The sequence below is a fragment of the Amblyraja radiata genome, chromosome 18 (genome assembly GCF_010909765.2).
Source record: "Amblyraja radiata isolate CabotCenter1 chromosome 18, sAmbRad1.1.pri, whole genome shotgun sequence".
Classification (NCBI taxonomy): Eukaryota; Metazoa; Chordata; class Chondrichthyes; order Rajiformes; family Rajidae; genus Amblyraja; species Amblyraja radiata.
The window spans coordinates 48,607,052-48,625,408 of NC_045973.1; the positions used below are offsets into that span (position 1 = coordinate 48,607,052).

The 18,357-nt window shown below is 41.8% G+C and overlaps 1 protein-coding gene across 1 annotated transcript in view; it reads right to left on the bottom strand.

Moving 5' to 3' along the window:
- Positions 1-2,880: 2,880 nt before the first annotated feature.
- Positions 2,881-18,357, bottom strand: part of LOC116983517 (NUAK family SNF1-like kinase 1) — a 67,005-nt gene continuing 51,528 nt past the window's right edge. Inside the window, exons 5-7 of the mRNA XM_033037329.1 lie at positions 11,822-11,941; positions 8,711-8,843; positions 2,881-4,306 (exon numbers count right to left, since the gene is read on the bottom strand). Of these exons, the coding sequence (XP_032893220.1) occupies positions 3,264-4,306; positions 8,711-8,843; positions 11,822-11,941 (1,296 nt within the window). The 3' untranslated portion in view covers positions 2,881-3,263. The remainder of the gene's footprint in view (positions 4,307-8,710; positions 8,844-11,821; positions 11,942-18,357) is intronic.

The window sequence follows — 18,357 nt, forward strand, 5'->3', positions numbered from 1 at the left end:
AGAAGTATGTAATTCGAAAAAGCACAGGAACTTATCAGCTCCGCTCTGAGGACTTGTTCTTACTAACTGTACCTAAAGTCCGTACTGAACTGGGGAAAAGGGCATTTAGTTATGCTGCTTCCTTCGCATGGAACCAGCTGCAGAATGAACTGAAACTTAAGGAGCTGGTTTCTATAAACAGATTTAAATCCCTTCTTAATGATGTTGAAGCGGGCTCTTCTGTCTGTACATGCTTTGTTTGATGATGTTCTGACTGTGACTCTATTTATATGTTCTCTGTTGTTTTTTTTAAATTATTGTCTGTAACTGTGGAACTGTGCTGCTGCCTGTCTTGGCCAGGACTCTTGTAAAAGAGATTTTTAATCTCAATGAGACTTATCCTGGTTAAATAAAGGTTAAATAAAATAAAATAAAATAAAATAAATAAATTTTGCCGGTAATTGAAAGAGATTGATAAAGAGATTAAAAGACTGGTTAAGATTGATTAATTGATGACGAGATTGGTCTCGAGCCGAAACGTCCCCCATTCCTTCTCTCCAGAGATGCTGCCTGTCCCGCTGAGTTACTCCAGCATTTTGTGTCTAAGATAAATTAACACCTTGGCATGTGAAAATGATGTGCTCTTTGCACAATGCGCTGAGGGTCGACACTGAATTGCAGTGTCAAAATCGTTTCAGAGAGAACTTCTTTTCATTATTTTGAATATAATGTAAAGGAGACTACAATCAATTAGTAAAAGTTGTACTGCTCTGTTCATCGATTTCTCTCACTTATTCGAAGCTTTGACCGCCACATGGAAAATCTTGCGCACAATGACAGTTCAGAAAACTGTCAAACACAATCTCCAAAATATTCTATTTTAATAACTTTTTACAGGAACATTTGAAATGTAAAGTTCCACAATCATTGGTAGTAAGCACTGGTGAAAATGCGATGTCTTGCATTTTTGTCTTGCATTGAGTCAAGTGAGAAACTGAAGAAGTGGTAAGACCATCACTTTTTACATGATCGTTTTGAACTGTTTTACAAATATAGGAAAATGCATATCTCCAAGTGATTTAATTTTATCAACAGACATTTAAACATATTTTTCAAACTAAGTGCAAAAGTTGAGAAATTGACAATATTATGGTGTGGAAAGTAGCCAACCTGGAAAAGTGCAGATTGCCAGTCTGTTTTTCAGCATTAGTGGTGCTAACTAGAGACAAAGTCTGGTTTGACCAGAGCACCATCTCATTTGTATTCGACATTTTTAAATCCTGTTTTTTTCATTGTTCCACAACAATCGGCTATGTTGACAGTCAGTTCTACTGATATTTTTAAACTATATACAGCAATATTCATACCTAATTATGCCACCTACTTTTTCTCCAAATGTGTAATGCAAGGTTAATTTATTTTGCCGTTATGCTTAACCACATATGTATTTTGTTCAGTCCATTTTGTGCTCTCATGACCTAATTCAGAAACGTTATCGACCCTAATGCCATCTGACTATGAGAACCAGGTGGCCCACCACTGATCTATGTGCGGTCATGATCTCCACACCCACTCGCACATATCTCCTCAAACAAATACCTTGGAATGTCTGCCCTTCAACTACTTGTGAATCGATTCCCAATTTTATTCCTGGGCTTCATTTCCTTCAAGCATCAATGTTTCAAGAGCAATTTTATCAATTCCTGGTTGGGCTCCTGGATTTTCATGCCTCTTCCACAATGTATTTGAAAAAAGATCAAAAGGATTTAAACCCTTATGAACCTATATTTGTTCTTGATAACCAGGTTATTATTGTGCAGGCAATTCTAAATTTCACTCCTAAAAATTAATTCATTGTTTGATCCAGAATTCAAATGAAAGAGGGCAGCAGAGGCCAAATCACTGGATGGATTTAAGAGAGAGTTAGATAGAGCTCTAGGGGCTAATGGAGTCAAGAGATCTGGGGAGCAGGCAGGCACGAGTTATTGATTGGGGACGATCAGCCATGATCACAATGAATGGAGGTGCTGGCTCGAAGGACCGAATGGCCTCCTCCTGCACCTATTTTCTATGTTTCTAAATTCAGGGCAATCTCAAGCCAGTTACCAGAGCACTGCTAGTCATCATGCCCTTTTGTTCGAATGGATCTAGGCATAATAACAAAGACAGAAACAAATGACCTCATTTTCATATCCCTCTTTGAAATATGCCAATGTTTTATATGTAAGCATACATAACCAAGTTCTCAATTCTCCACCTTTAACACTGACAAAAAAACATACATTTGTAAACAGATTCAGCTTGAATAATGCAATTGTGTGATATATTCAGTATTTTGTATGATGGTTTTGGAAAAAAGCTGATCTGAAATAATTCACAAAACGAATTAAAATTCCCTCCCTTACCTTCATTGTAATCATTAGCATTATGAATCTTATCTCAACAAAGCATGCATGCAAGTAAAATAAATAATGACCTAAAGTATTGGAGTAACTCAAGGTGTCAGACAGTATCTCTGGAAAACATGGATTGGCAGCGTTTATGGTCAAGACCCTTCTTCAGACTGCAGAAGGGTTCTGACCTGAAATGTCACCTGCCCATGTTAAGTTAAGTTTAGTTTAGAGATACAGTGTGGAAACAGGCTCTTCGGCCCACCGAGTCCACGTCGACCAGCAATCACCTGTATACTAATTCTATTCTACACACTAGGGGCAATTTACTGAAGCCAATTAACCAACACACCTGCACGTCTTAGGAATGTGTAAGGAAACCAGAGCACCTGGAGAAGAAACAAGCGGTCACAAGGAGAACGTGCACACTCCGTACAGACCCGTGGTCAGGTTCGTACCCGGGTCTCTGGTGCTGTAATTGGTAACTCTACTGCTGCACCACTATGCTGCCCGGTTCTCCAGAGATGTTGCCTGATCTGCTGAGTTACTCCAGCACTTTGTGTCTTTTTGTGTAAACCAGCATATGCAGTTCCAGTATTTAAATAAAATAAGAGTTATTTAGCATGTCAGCCTTGTCACTAGGATAAGTACATTTTGCTAGTGAATGTCCTCATGCGATATTTAAATAAAAATTACAATAATTTATTTTGTCTATACATATTCTTCATGATAGGTCTAATGAATACCATTTTCTTCAAGTTAGTTCAGTTGAAATAATATTAGGGTACAATTTACGCAGAAGAATATCCATAATTCATTCTCCTTTCCTTTAAATGATTGCAGGTTTCTTCAGCTTCATCATGAACATGCACCTTTGTGTTCCATTATGGGAATTTATTTTCCCATGTTAACATTTCCAGAGCCTACATTCTGTGCAGTTTGTGGTTCCACTTCTGTCTTACCCAGCTCCAATAAATCATCTTCTGAAATTAAACTGTGGATACTGCCATGTTTACTTTGTGAAAACAATCTTCTTTTGCCTTCAGCTGTGGAATCCAGGAGATCAAATGAGTCGCTGGACAGTATGGAGTCATCACTGATTACACTGGATGGGCGACTCGTGCTTTCCCTGCCACTTGCTAAGATCAGGTCCTTGAAAGAATCAGAAAGCCTGAACGTTGAACAATCATCAGGCAGATCTAGGCTAATGGAAAATTTTCCATTTCGTTTCAGAATTCCCTTTTTCCTGTATACAACCTGTCCTGATGTCAACATTTCTGACTGCTTTTGACTTGGTTTTGAAGGAATGGCAGCTGTATCCCTGTCCACAGATTCACTGCGTTCTGGAGAAGAAGAATAGCCAGATTCTCTTTGGCATGAGTTCTTTAGGATCCCTTTCACTGGCATGTTACCGCAGACTTTGTTTGGCACTGTGTATACATTAAAGCAGATGGTTGTAGATTCTGCTATGGTAGTTTTAGTTTCAATCCATTGTGATTGCATGTCTATGACTGTAGTTGAAATATCACTGTCGACACTGGTCCTGGTTTTTAAAATTCCCTTTGGCTTTTTCTTTGTATCTTTGTAAGTTATTTTTTGCAGTTTTGCATCACTTTGTGGGTGCGTGATATCATTTTCTTTCTTTGACTTCTTTAAACAAGCCTCTCCCCTGATTTCTCCTGTAGGAGCTTTATGTACAGAACTCACCAACCACTGGGCATCCTCCGTTTCATTCTTCCCTTGATTACAATATCCAGCACTGTTTTTCCAGTCAATATAACGCACCAGTAAAGGTGAGTGCGAGTCATTTTCAGAAACATAGTCACAAACTGGTGCGCCACAACCCCAATTAACCCACCAATGGGTTGCAATATCGTCAATCGTTGCACGCTTCCTTGGATTCACTGACAGCATCCAATCAATTAGGCCATGTGCACCTAGTGATGAAAATATACCAACATATAATAATCCAACAAAAGACTTTCTCGTTCTGATATTTTTAACAAGGATATGGGTATTTCCGTAAATAAGGGTGACCAAATTTGAAAGTTATTAAATCATAATGAAATACCACAGTATTAAAAATAGGCCTACCTACAGAACTAATTTTGATCAAATCGACCAAAATTTGACCAAAATGTAATACGTTCAAAATATGGGAAAAAAAATAAAAATTTTAAAAACTGATTTCTAAGCTCCCTTACAAAATGTTGGCACGTAACCCACCACGAGGCCCGTAGTTCACGCCAGGGTCATTATAATCGCTCTGTTTGATTTTTTTTTAAACCGCGATGAGTGCAAAAAAAAGTTATAGCACTGACCACGTTATAGACAATGGGAAGGACTACAGAATGAGACATCCATAAAATAGGTGAGCAAGCGATTTTTATTTCATGATTTTAAGTTCTATTCATTATTTCAATGGATAGCTTAAACACAAAATATAAACAATAAAAAAGAAACAATTAATATAAAAACAGTTACTCTGCTATACCGCTGCTCACATTCTGCTTAAAAACTTGGGGCATCGGAAAACCATCTAATCGGGTGATAAATCGTAATCAGAATTTGGCTTATATAGTTATTTAATTGCAAAAATTAATGTAATCTTTCTGGTATAAATTAGCCTAAGGATTTGATGATATCCTGCTTGAAAAATGTCACAAAAAAAGACAAGAAAACACAGGGACATATCTGATATTTTTCTTTGTAATGTTATTTATTTTTGCTTCATTTCATTATTTTGGCTATACGCCATGATCTATACTACGTAAAATACAGGATATGAAACAATGGAAATATTGCATTAAAATCGGAAAATAACCTGGAGGTTTGGAGACCTTCAGTTTCACTACTGTGTGCTGTATTTACGGAAACTCCCATATTATTCATATTGTTTGATGGAAATACCATTATGTCAAAGTTAAGCACCATTTTTCCTACCTATCCATTATCCAAGTAAGAAAACCTCAGGTGAGTGACTTGAATATTGTGAATTTACTGCAGGTGTGAGTTTTAAGGGAAACCAAACAGAATGCATATTTTTGAAAATTGCTTTGTCATGCTTTAAATCTCTTTCTCTTTAAATCTCTTCTCTTTTTCCATTCAATTGTCACGTACCACTGTAAAATTCACAAACTATAGATAAGAATCCCAATAAGTGCCAGTAAAACCAACGCACATAATTACTGCATGTTCCCTAAGTAAATATGGCTTAGCTCAATTGAAGAATAGCAACATCAATTCTGCTGTTGTGATTAAAACAACAGCTCTCCAGGACTTTTACATTTGTCTTGTATGAAACAATTAAATATTAAATTAGATCAGGGTAGACCTCTGAGTAATATGATTATGAGTTCAAGCCTCAATTCAAACCTTGTGCAAAATAATCCGGGCTGTTAAATGCATATAAAACTGTGAAACCAGGTCACAACAACTAATTCATGATATCCGTGCTTTTTTTTCAAACAATGAGATCCTTGTTATTTTTGTCAATTGGTCAATATATCAAGTACAGGAGTTGGGATGTCATGTTACAGCTGTATAGGATGTTGGAGGATGTTGGTAAGGTCACATTGTGATTACTGTGCACAGCTCGAGTCACCTGCTATAGGAAGGATGTCATTAAACTAGAAAGGGTGCAGAGGAGATTTAGAAAGATTTTGCTGGGTCTGGAAGGTTTGAAGCAAAAAGAGAGGCTAGATAGTTTGGCCTTTTTTCCCCTTGAGCATAAGATGGTGAGGAGTGGCCTTATAGAGGTTTATAAAATGATGGGAAGAGAGGGGGATTGGAATATATAAATATATAAATACATTTAAAAAGGGGGGGGGGGGGGTTGTACGTTAGTTACCTGAAATTGGAGAATTCATTGTTCAATTTTTAACGGAAATGGTAGAAGCGGCACATTTACAACATTTAAAAGACACTTGGGATGTACATGGATAGAAAACGTTTGGAGGGATATAGGCCAGCCACAGCAGGCAAATGCGCCTAGCTCATTTAGACAAATTGGTCGGCAGAAACAAGTTGGGCCGAAGGGCCTGTTGAAGCGCTATATACTGTAACTCTATGACACTAATGGTCTCAGTGAACATCTTTAACAGGTAGGCTGGATCATTATATTGTTCAGTTTATGAGACGTTGTTTTCAAATTACTTGCTGTTTTGATTACATAATGAGCAATGAAAGATTAAAAGTAATGTACTGCTTGAGAAATCCCTGGAATTTCATAATGTATGAAATATAATCCAAGTACTTTATCATTCCAGAGCTCAGATATAATTGTTCATATTCTTTTCCACTGAGTAAATTGTTCTATTGTTGCTCTGAGGCCATTATCACTCAACCATGTCTTGTGTAACTGAAATAATATGTAGGTCATACCATGTAGGAGTGGTAAACTTCTTTACAGAGGACATTAATTAATCAAGTATTTATTACAATCTGGTCACATTCATTGTCATGTTCCGACTCCCAGATTCCTTAAATTCAAATTTGTAATTTCTTCTGTAAGATTAAACTTAAGGTTTCAAATTTAGAATATAATAACCCAGGGTATCATCCTCATAAATTAATTAGTCCATGTTCGTATGCAGCATAAGACATGGATTGACAATTGGCAAGTGACATTTGCTGAAGAGAAGTGCCAGGCAATAGCTATCTTCAACAAAAATGAGTCTAACAATCTTTGCTTGGCATTCGGCAGAATTACCATCACTGGGTTTCTCGCTAAATACCTGGGTTCACCATCAGTAATAACACACTGACCATCTGAAAACTGTAACAAATAATTTACCTCCCAAAGTTACAATGCTTTGAATGCTTACAATGAATACTCATCATTTAAGTTTACTTTGGTTATAGATACAGCATGGAAACAGGTCCTTCAGCCCATCGATCACCTGTTTGCAATAGTTCTATGTTATCCCAGTTTTTTATCTGCTCCCTACACCCAAGGGCAATTTACAGGAGCCAATTTGGGATGTGGGAAGAAACCAGAGCACCCGGAGGGAACCCACACGGTCACAGGGAGAATAAGTAAACTCCACACAGACAGCACCCTTGGATCGAACCCAGGTCTCTGGCGCTGTGAGGCTGCAATTCTACCTGCCGTGTCACTGTGTCACCCTTAAACATAGAACCATTTAACATAGAATTGTACAATACCTAAATGGGCCCTTTGGCCCACAAAGACGTCACTGAACATGATGCCAAGTTAAACCAGTCTCCTCTCTCTGCACGTGATCCATACCCCTCCATTTCCTCCATATCCATGTCTATCCAAACCCCACAATCATATCTGCCTCCACCATCACCCTCGGTGGTGTGTTCCAGGCATCCACAAGTTTCTGTGAAAATAATTTGCCTCACACATCTCCTTTAAACTCTTCCCCTCTCCCCTTGACTATACCCCGTCTTTGATATTTCCAACCTGGGAAACAGCTTTTGCCTGTCTACCCTATCTATGCCTCTCTTAATTTTGTAAAGTTCTATCAGCTCTCCCCTCAGCCTCCGAAGCTCCAGAAATAAATAATTCAAATGTGTCCAATCTCTCCTTATAATTAATACCTTCTTACCCAGGTAGCATTCTGTTAAACCTCTTCTGCACAGTCCCCAAAATCTCCACATCCTTCCTGTAAAAGGGCAACCTGAACTGCACACATTACTTCAATTGTGCTCTAACCGAAGTCCTATGTAGCTGCAACATGACTTACTGATACTTACACTCAATGCCCTGATTGATGAAGGCAAGCATACCATATGCCTTCATTACCACTCCATCTATTTGTGTTGCCACTTTAAGGGAGCTGTGGGCTTGGACTCCAAGATCCCTCTATATGTCAATGCTGCTACCTGAATGCATACAACTTTCAACAAAGCTCATCAAGCTTAATACCAACCCCCACCTTGAATTTGTATTCCCTCTGCATCTGTGTATTGTGGTTCCAGTCTGAACCATCCACAAAATGCACAGCAATTTCTCTTCAAAGCTGCTAGGCAGCTCCTCGCAAACATCTTCATCTGCAGGTTACCCTCCATCATACTTCATTCTGATGGGGAACTATATATCCAGTCCATGATCAATTCTGGGTCTAAGTCTGGGAATTCTCTGCCAACCATGCTGTGGAAGTACATTCACCAGAAGGAATGTAGTGGTCCAAGACAACACCTCTCCACCACAATCACGGGCAACTAGGATTAGGCAATGAATGCTGTACTTGTCAGAAGCACTGCTGTCTCACAGGCAGAAGAAAAACATTGATATTGCCGTCTTTATCAGAGTAGACATTTGCATTTGCATTGAGAGCTCACATTTGCTGCTCAAATTTCTAATTCCATACCAGACATCTGTGGAGGTTTCTTGTATTCTCCACGACTGATCTGCTGTGTTAAAGTTTTGTAACTCTGACTATCAAATGGCATTGTTCCATACACCAGCGTGTACAACAGGACTCCTAAGGCCCAGCAATCAACCTAAAACAGAATGAAATGCATGATGATTAATCGGTATGAATATGAAAATACAAACGTTGGCTTAGTTGACATGTTATATCTAAATCAGGAAGTATTTTGTGCGCTTGTGTTTGCTAAACAAAGGTAATGGACTTAATTTAAAAGTAAATAGTGTTAAAGTTTAGTTTTAGTACAGTTTGGAGATACATCATAGAAACATGCCTTCGATCCACCGCATCCATGCCAGCCGGCGATCATCCTAGATCTATGTTATCAACATTTTATCACAAACACACTAGGGTCAATTTACAGAGGCCAGTTAACCTACAAACCTTCAGATATTTAGAATGTGGGAGTAAACCAGAGCAAGTGGAGGAAACCCACACGGTCACAGGGAGAACATGTGAACTTCACACAGACAGCATCCGAGGTCATGATTGAACCCGGGTCTCTGTTGTTGTGAGGTAGCAGCTCTACCACCTGCGCCACCCTACAAAAGTCTCTCAATTACCAGTTTCCTTTATTTTATTATTATTTTTTTTTTAAACTCAGGACTGATTAGCAATGTGGGGCTATCTATATCCATTCGAGGACTGGTGTTTTTTGAATAGTGGTAGATATTAGCACCAAGCAAAATATTTAAATATCCTCTAATCTTGGCAACTGTGGTGGGGGCAGAGGTACAAACCATGGATTTGCAGACATTTTAACCGCAAAGCGGGGCTAATGGAAACATTTGGACATCTATTTTATTAATTGAGTCAACATGCAACCAAATTCGGAAAATAAGGTCCACAGGTTGCACTGACTAAGTGGTATTGATTTTCTCTTGGTCGATAATGTAAATGAGCTGAATAACTCTGAGCTGACGCACAGCAAGGGGCAAGGTGTTTGCAGTATTTCCAGCAGTTATTAGGCCACATTCTGTGATCAATGAATCTGTTCAACATTAACCTTGAAGAAGATTCCCATATCTTGCGCAAAACACAAAGTGCTGGAGTAGCTTAGCAGGTCATGGAACATCTGGGTGGCACGGTGGAGCAGCAGTAGAGTTGCTGCCTTACAGCATCAGAGACCTGGGTTTGATCCTGATGATGACTGCTGTCTATACGGAGTTTACACTTTCTCCCAGTGACCGTTTGTGTTTTCTCCGGGTGCTCCGGTTTCTTCCCACATTCCAAAGACATACAGGTTTGCAGGTTAATTGGTTTCGGTAAAAATTATAAATTGTTCCTAGTCTGTCAGATAGTGCTTGTGTATAGGGATCGCTGGTCGGCATGGACTCAGTGGGCTGAAGGGCCTATTTCCACCCTGTATTTCTAAACAAAACTAAAATACTGTGGAGGGAATGGGTAGGAAATATTTCGGGTCGGGACCCTTCTTCAGACTCTTTGGTAGCGATCAATCGATATAGAGTCACAGAATCATAGTCATACAGTGTGGAAACTGGCCCGTTGGCCCAACCTGCCAACATGTCCCAGCTACACTAGTCCCACCTGCCTGGGTTTGGTCCATATCCCTCCAAACCTGTCCTATCCATGTATCTGTCTAACTGTTTCTTAAATGTTGGGGTAGTCTTTGCCTCAACTACCTCCTCTGGCAGCTTGTTCCATACATCCACCACCCTTTGTGTGAAAAAGTTACCCTTCAGAATCTTTTTAAATCTTTTCCCCTTCACCTTAAACCTATGTACTCTGATCCTCATTTCACCTACTCTGGTCAAGAGAATCTGTGCATCCACCCAATCTATTGCAATAAAATGGGGCAATAGGGTCTCAGCCCCATTTGGGGTTAACAATGGTGTTAGACAAGGGGGAATTTTGTCCCCAGTCCTTTTTAATCTATATATTGATGATCTGTCTAAACAATTGAAAGCCTGTAACACTGGGTGCGTGATTGGTAATATTTTAGTGTACCATATTATGTATGCAGATGATCTTGTGGTCTTTAGTCCATCTAGCGCTGGACTCCAGCAGCTCCTTACTATATGTTCCGTGTATGGTGTGGAACATGACATTAAATATAATGCTAGTAAGAGTGCTGTTATGGTCTGTAGAACCAAAGAGGATAAATGCCTAAAATATCCTGTTTTAAAATTGTCTGACAACAATCTTAGTGTCTGTAATAAGATAAAATATCTAGGGCATATTATTACAGAACAAATGACAGATGGTGAGGATATTTATAGGCAACGACGCATGCTGTATGTACAGGCGAATATCCTCTTGTGTAAATTTGGTGCGTGTGCAGATGTGGTGAAGATGTCGCTATTTAGAGCATACTGCACACCACTCTACACTGCGCACCTGTGGTCGAACTATTTAAAGACAAGTATGCAGAGACTAAAGGTGGCATATAACGATGCCATGAGAACACTGCTAAGGCAACCTAGATGGTGTAGTGCCAGTAATATGTTTGTGGCTGCAGGAGTCAGTACTTTAGAAGCTATCCTAAGACATCACATGTATAAATTCATTTGCAGGATAAATGACTCTAAAAATGTGCTTATTGTGGCCTTGACAAACATAAGGGTTAGCACTACACGCTACAAATCCCAGCTGTGGAGACACTGGTATCGTTGCCTCGTTGCAGGACATTGATCATCTTTTAATCTGGATTTTTAACTTAAGTATTGTGGGTTTTAAAAATATATAAGTTATGATGTTTTTATGTGATATACCATGATTTTATTTATATTTATGATATTTGATATGCAATGCATTTTTAATGTAATGTTGCCCCTTGTCTGGACCTTGAGTCCGTAATAAAGTTTATCATTATTATTATTATTGCTCTCATTGTTTTATACATCTCTATAAGATCTCCCCTCATCCTCCTGCACTCCAAGGAATAAAATCACAGCTTACTTAACCTTTCCCTATATTTGGAAATGTAATTTATCTGAAGCTAACCATATGATTTTGTTCAGCAGAAACCTTGGACTGAGATAAATGCTTTTAAAAAGCTGATTTGGTTAATAGTCTATTCCCCTCACTTACCTCAGGGCCTTGATATGGGAGTCCATTCACTATTTCTGGTGAAGCATAAAGGGGGCTTCCACAGTATGTCTCCAAAAGGCGATCCTTGTGATACAAGTTCGACAAGCCAAAGTCAGCGAGCTAAGCAGATATCCATAAAATAAGAAAGAAATAAGATTATTGATGGTCTGTATAAATTCAGCTGCTCATTGACATTTGAAATTCACAGAGAAGGGATTATTTAATTTTCTATTAGCTGGGCAAAAGAAAAGTTCTATACTTGGTCAGATGTTTGTATCACATTTTGGAGCGTGTAACTTGGAATTTCTTTCCTCTCTCAGAGGATAATAGGTCCCTGGAATCCTCTATCCCTGCAGGTCAGATCATTAGATATATTGAAGGTGGAGATAGATACTATTTGAAAGGTCAGTCAATTGAGGGTTGTGGGGAACTGGCACAGAAGTGGCGTTTAGACCAGCAGAGATCAGCCATTATCATATCGAGGGCAGCACAGTGGCACATAGCAAGCACAGTAGTGTAGCTGCTGCCTCACAGTTCCGAGACCCAAGTTAAATCCTGACCTTGGGTGCTGTTTGTCTGGCATTTGCATGTTCTCTCTTTGACTGCATGGGATCCACCCCCCACCCCCCCCCCCTGATAAAATCGCCCCTAATGTGGATGAGATTGGATGAGAAAATGGGATAACATTGAACTAGTGTGAATGGATGGATGATCGATGGTCGGCGTGGACTCAGTGGAATGAAGGCCTGCTTCTATTCTGTATCTCTAAATTAAACTAAACTGAATAACAAAGAAAGCTTCAACGTCTGGTTGCCTATCCTGCTCCTATATTCTTTTGTTATTATGTTCAAAGGCCAAATGTTATATTGAGCAAGCAGTGTCAGGTTTTTCCATACCTATATTGTAAATGAGTTGAATAACACTGAACTAAAGTACAAGATGGTATAATGTTTCCAACACCACTCCGGCCAACTTCTGTGATAAGTAAAACATGTTTCTGCTGCACTTGAAGAAAGCTTCACACATGTATCTAGTTATTGCAGCATGAGTTTCCCCTTTATCCATCTTAATTTCATTTTGGCATCTGGATTAGAAGAATTCTGGCATACAATAATCCAAACAGTGAAAAAGTCTCATGACTGCAAACTAGGAAGTAAATAGCTCAAACTATAAATATTTTGCATATAGCACATTAATATCATGCACTTCAAATTAAGATGGCATGTGTGATGCCATACATTGGAGGGGAAAGGAATTATGTAGTTTTGAAGATATTTCTGCAGAAATTGGAGTCCATAAATAACAACGTTTTCTGATTCAGTGCAGTAATCAGCAGGAATCACAGTACAATATGTCAATAACATTCAATTACACATGCTTCAGCAAAGACTATTTTTCAAGGAGCTTATGGTTAGAATAGAGAGCAGACATTCAAACTTGTTGATTCATTGCCTTCAATAATATTTCCATGTGTAGATTTTAACGGAGCACAAATGGAGGAGCATGATACCATGCAATGGGATTTGATGTTTCACTGTTTATATACAGACACTAGTGTCCACTCTATGACACCAGTGTTGGCCACAGTCTGCCAACATTGTCATCATTGTAACTACAAAATCCTAACCTGTAATAACAAGGAATTGTTGGTGCCAGTTTATCAAGGAAAGACACAAAATAGTAACTCAACAGTTCAGGCAGCATCTTTGGAGAACATGAATAAGTAATGTTTCGGTTTGGGACTGTTCTTCACTTACGCTCGGTCTGCCAATACCTATGGGGTGTCCCGGTTGTTAATAATTTAAACTCCCCTCCCCATTCCCATTCCAACTGTTCTGGGCCACCTCCATTGCCAGAGTGAAGCCACACGCAAACTGGAGGAACAGTGCCTCATAATCCGCTTGGGCAGCTTATAGCCCAGTGATATGAACATTAATTTCTCCAATTTTAGGTACCTTCTATAAACACCTCCCTTTCTCCTCCCCGTTCTCTCCCCTGAACACTTCAACCCTTACTTATTCCTCTCAGTCCCTTCTCCCGAACCCCGCCTGTCCTTGCACTGGTTTCTGACACCCCACCCCCCCTCCCACCCCCTCCCCAAAAGTCTTTCAACAAGCTTCACAGTTCACTATGTATCCCTTTTGGGCTCACACCTGGTTCAATCTCCAGCCTTTGTCCAACAATCTGCCTATCAGGGAACCCCCTCACCTGAGGTCATCTTTTGTTGGCCATGTTTGTCTGGTCCTCTCTACCAGCTTTCTTTCCTGCTCCTCCCTCCCCCCCCCCGCATTCAGTCTGAAGAAGGGTCCTGAGACAAAAGGTCACCTGTCCATGTTCTCCAAAAATCCTAACCTACCTATGTTTTATAATATATGAACACTATACCCTATTTATATAGCAGTGTACTTTGTTTATATCAGTGAGTTAGTAGTTGCATGACATCTAAGGAACATTTGAAATGGCTGGAAATACTGGAGCCAATTTGTAAAACATTCATCCCATCTGTTTCGGACTGACATTTAAATGTTCCAGAGTGAGTAAGAATGTTGTGTGAGTGAAGTCTGAAGATTTCTTAATGGTGAGGTGCACGTTGTGCATTTTAATAAGAAAGAATATTTGCATGATTGGCATTCTTTAAATTCCACTTACTTATTTTAGTCTTGGAGTTCTTGCCAAATAAGGGATTGTGTTCTTAGCTATTTTTGAATGATTTTGTACAGTCTGGGTGCTATTTTTTGTACATGATTCAGTTAAATTCATTGAAAAGGATTAGAGATTAGTCATATTTAATCCGAATCATCTTTGAAATCCAATTTTACGGAGAAATGCTAAATATTCAGCTACCTTTTATTTTTCATTAAAGCTATGTTCATTGTGGGAATTATGTCATGTGTGGCGTATTAATATTTTCCAATAATTATCATTTGCTTTTGATCTTCCGAAAATGTATTAATGTACTAAAGTGAAGCCTCCAAGCTGCTGATTCCCACTCCTCTGGGTTTGACTGCACTGGGTCCTAGAGCTAGTCTACCCAACCCTGGTAACCTCAGTGGCTGTTCCCCTGGGTCTTCCCCATCCCCCTCAAACTATTTGACCCCTGGTCTTCCCTACCCACACTACAGCCCTCATACCCCCTCACCCCCAGACCACCCCCTACCCCCCCCACCACACATCGCCTCATCCTCAGTCCACTCACCAGCCTTCCCCCGGCACAACCCCTATCCCTGCCGTGTGTTCACCATCCCCCCCGACCTCCCCCTCTCCGACACCGAACGGTCGGTCCTCAGCAGAGGCGTTACCTTTGTCCCTCTCCGTCCCCACCTCAATGAGTTCCGCGCCCACCATGACTTGGAGCTCTTCTCCAGTCGCCTCCGCCTCACAGCGTTCTTCCATGGGAAGGAGTCCTTTTCCCCTTGATGACCCCTTTTCCCGTCTCCAACGAACCCCCTTCTCGTGGAACCCCCCTCGTAACCTCCCGGCTTTAGAACTTTTTATCCAAAACTGCCGTCGCGACATCAACTGCCTCAACTTCTCCACTCCCCTGTCTCACTCCAATCTCTCCCCCCACCCCACCCCCTCCCCCCCCCCGAACGTACTGCCAGCAACTCACTCCGCAACAACCCAGATTGGGTTATCAAACCCGTCGACAAGGGAGGTGCCGTGGTAGTCTGGAGCGTCGATTTCTACAAAGCTGAGGCCACGCGCCAACTCTCGGACACCTCCTCCTACGTACCCCTGGACCATGACCCCACTGACGAGCACCAGGCCACCATCTCTAGCACCATCACCGACTTCATCAACTCCCATGCCCTGCCCGACTGAGCCTCCAACCTCATCATTCCCCAGCCCCGCACGGCCCGTTTTACCTTCTCCCCAAAATGCACAAACCTGACTGTCCCGGTAGACCCATTGTCTGTGCCTGTTCGTGCCCCACCAAACTCATCTCCACCTACCTTGACTCCATCCTATCCCCCTTGGTTAAATCCCTTCCCACCTATGTTCAAGACACCTCATACACTCTCCGTCGTCTCCGCGCATTCCATTCTCTAGGCCCCCACCTTCTCATCTTCATCATGGATGTCCAGTCACTCTACACCTCCATCCCCCACCAGGATGGTCTCAAAGCCCTCTGGTTCTTCCTCGACCAGAGAAGCAACCTATACCCGTCCACTGACACTCTCCTCCACCTAGCGGAGCTGGTCCTTACCCTCAATAACTTCACGTTTGATTCCTCCCATTTCCTCCAAATTCAAGGCGTAGCTATAGGCACACGCATGGGCCCCAGCTATGCCTGCCTCTTTGTCGGTTACGTCGAGCAATCCTTGTTCGAGGCGTAACTGGGACGACAGATGGCACAATGGGCTAAGTGTTCGGCTGGCAACCGTAAGGTAGCCGGTTCGAATCCCGCTTGGAGTGCATACTGTCGTTGTGTCCTTGGGCAAGACACTTCACCCACCTTTGCCTGTGTGTGAATGTGTGTGAATGTGTGTGAGTGATTGGTGGTGGTCGGAGGGGCCGTAGGCGCAGATTGGCAGCCACGCTTCCGTCAGTCTGCCCCAGGGCAGCTGTGGCTACAGAAGTAGCTTACCACCACCGAGTGTGACTGAGGAGTGAATGAATAATGCGATGTAAAGCGCCTTGAGTATTAGAAAGGCGCTATATAAATCCCATCCATTATTATTATTATTACCATGGCCCCATCCCCGACCTCTATCTCCGTTACATCGACGACTGCTTTGGGGCCACCTCCTGCACCAACACACAACTGACTGACTTCATCCGCTTCACCACTAACTTCCATCCGGCACTCAAATACACCTGGACCATTTCCAACACTTCCCTACCATTCCTTGACCGCACTATCTCCATCGCAGGTGATAGACTTCTGACCGACATCCGCTATAAACCCACTGACTCCCATGGCTATCTAGACTACTCTTCCTCCCACCCTGCTTCATGTAAGGACTCCATCCCCTACTCCCAATTCCTCTGTCTACACCGCATCTGCTCCCAGGATGAGGTGTTCCACACCAGGGCATCGGAAATGTCCTCATTCTTCAGGGAATGGGGGTTCCCCTCCCCCACTATAGATGAGGCTCGCACCAGGGTCTCCTCCAAACCCCGTAACACTGCTCTCTCTCCCCATCCCCCCCACTCACAACTAGGGCAGAGTCCCCCTGGTCCTCACCTTTCACCCCACTAGCTGGCACATACAACAAAATAGTCCTCCGTCAATTTTGCCACCTCCAATGTGACCCCACCACTCGCCACATCTTCCCATCTACCCCCCTGTCTGCCTTCCGCAAAGACCGCTCGCTCCGCAACTCCCTTGTCAATTCTTCCCTTCCCTCCCGCTCCACCCCTTCCCCAGACACTTTCCCTTGCAACCGCAAGAGATGCTACACTTGTCGCTTTACCTCCCCCCTCGACTCCATTCAAGGACCCAAGCAGTCGTTCCAGGTGCAACAGAGGTTCACCTGTATCTCCTCCAACCTCATCTATTGCATCCAGATGTCTAGATGCTCTAGATGTCAGCTGATCTATATCGGTGAGACCAAGCGTGGGCTTGGCGATCGTTCGCCCAACACCTCCGCTCGGTTCGCAATAACCAACCTGACCTCCCGGTGGCTCAGCACTTCAACTCCCCCTCCCATTCCGTATCCGACCTCTCTGTCCTGGGCCTCCTCCATGGCCAGAGGGAGCAACACCGGAAATTGGAGGAACAGCACCTCATATTCCGCTTGGAGAGCCTGCATCCTGGTGGCCTGAACATTGATTTCTCACAATTCTGTTAACCCTTGCTGTCTCCTCCCCTGCTTACCTTCCACCCCCTATCAGTCTGAAGAAGAGTTTTGGCCCGAAACGTTGCTTATCTCCTTCGCTCCATAGATGCTGCTGCACCCGCTGAGTTTCTCCAGCATTTTTGTGTACCTTCGATTTTCCAGCATCTGCAGTTCCTTCTTAAACACTTGATGTACTTAAAATTTATACAACAAAGAAAAAAGCCCAAATATCCTGATGCGGGGTCTCAATCTCATGTTGGCCATCCCTCTACCTCTATAGAAGCTGCGTAATTCACTAAATTCCTCCAGAAGTTTGTTCTGTGCTCCAGAGTACAACATCTGCAGTCTCTTGTGTCTCCAAACCAAAATTATTCTATTTGGATTTAGGTTTAGGGTTATTATTGTCAGGTGTACCGTGAAGTACAGTGAAAAGCTTTGTTTTGCATGCTATCCACGCAGATCAGATGTACTATACATAAATACAGCATAATCATGTCAAACACAGATATAGCAGAGAGAGCAATGGGGAAGTTACAGAGTGCAGAATATATATAGTGGTCAGCATTTTAGTGCATTGATTGCATAGACAGATGAGTTACAATGCTGACAACTATATTCTTTAATGCATCAATCGTTCGAGTTTTAGGGAAAAACCAAGTCCTGGGGGAACTCAGCAGGCCAGGCAGCATCTGTGAAGGGAAATGGAGAGACAATTGTTTTAGGATACAATGACTGCTCATTTCCCTCTACATA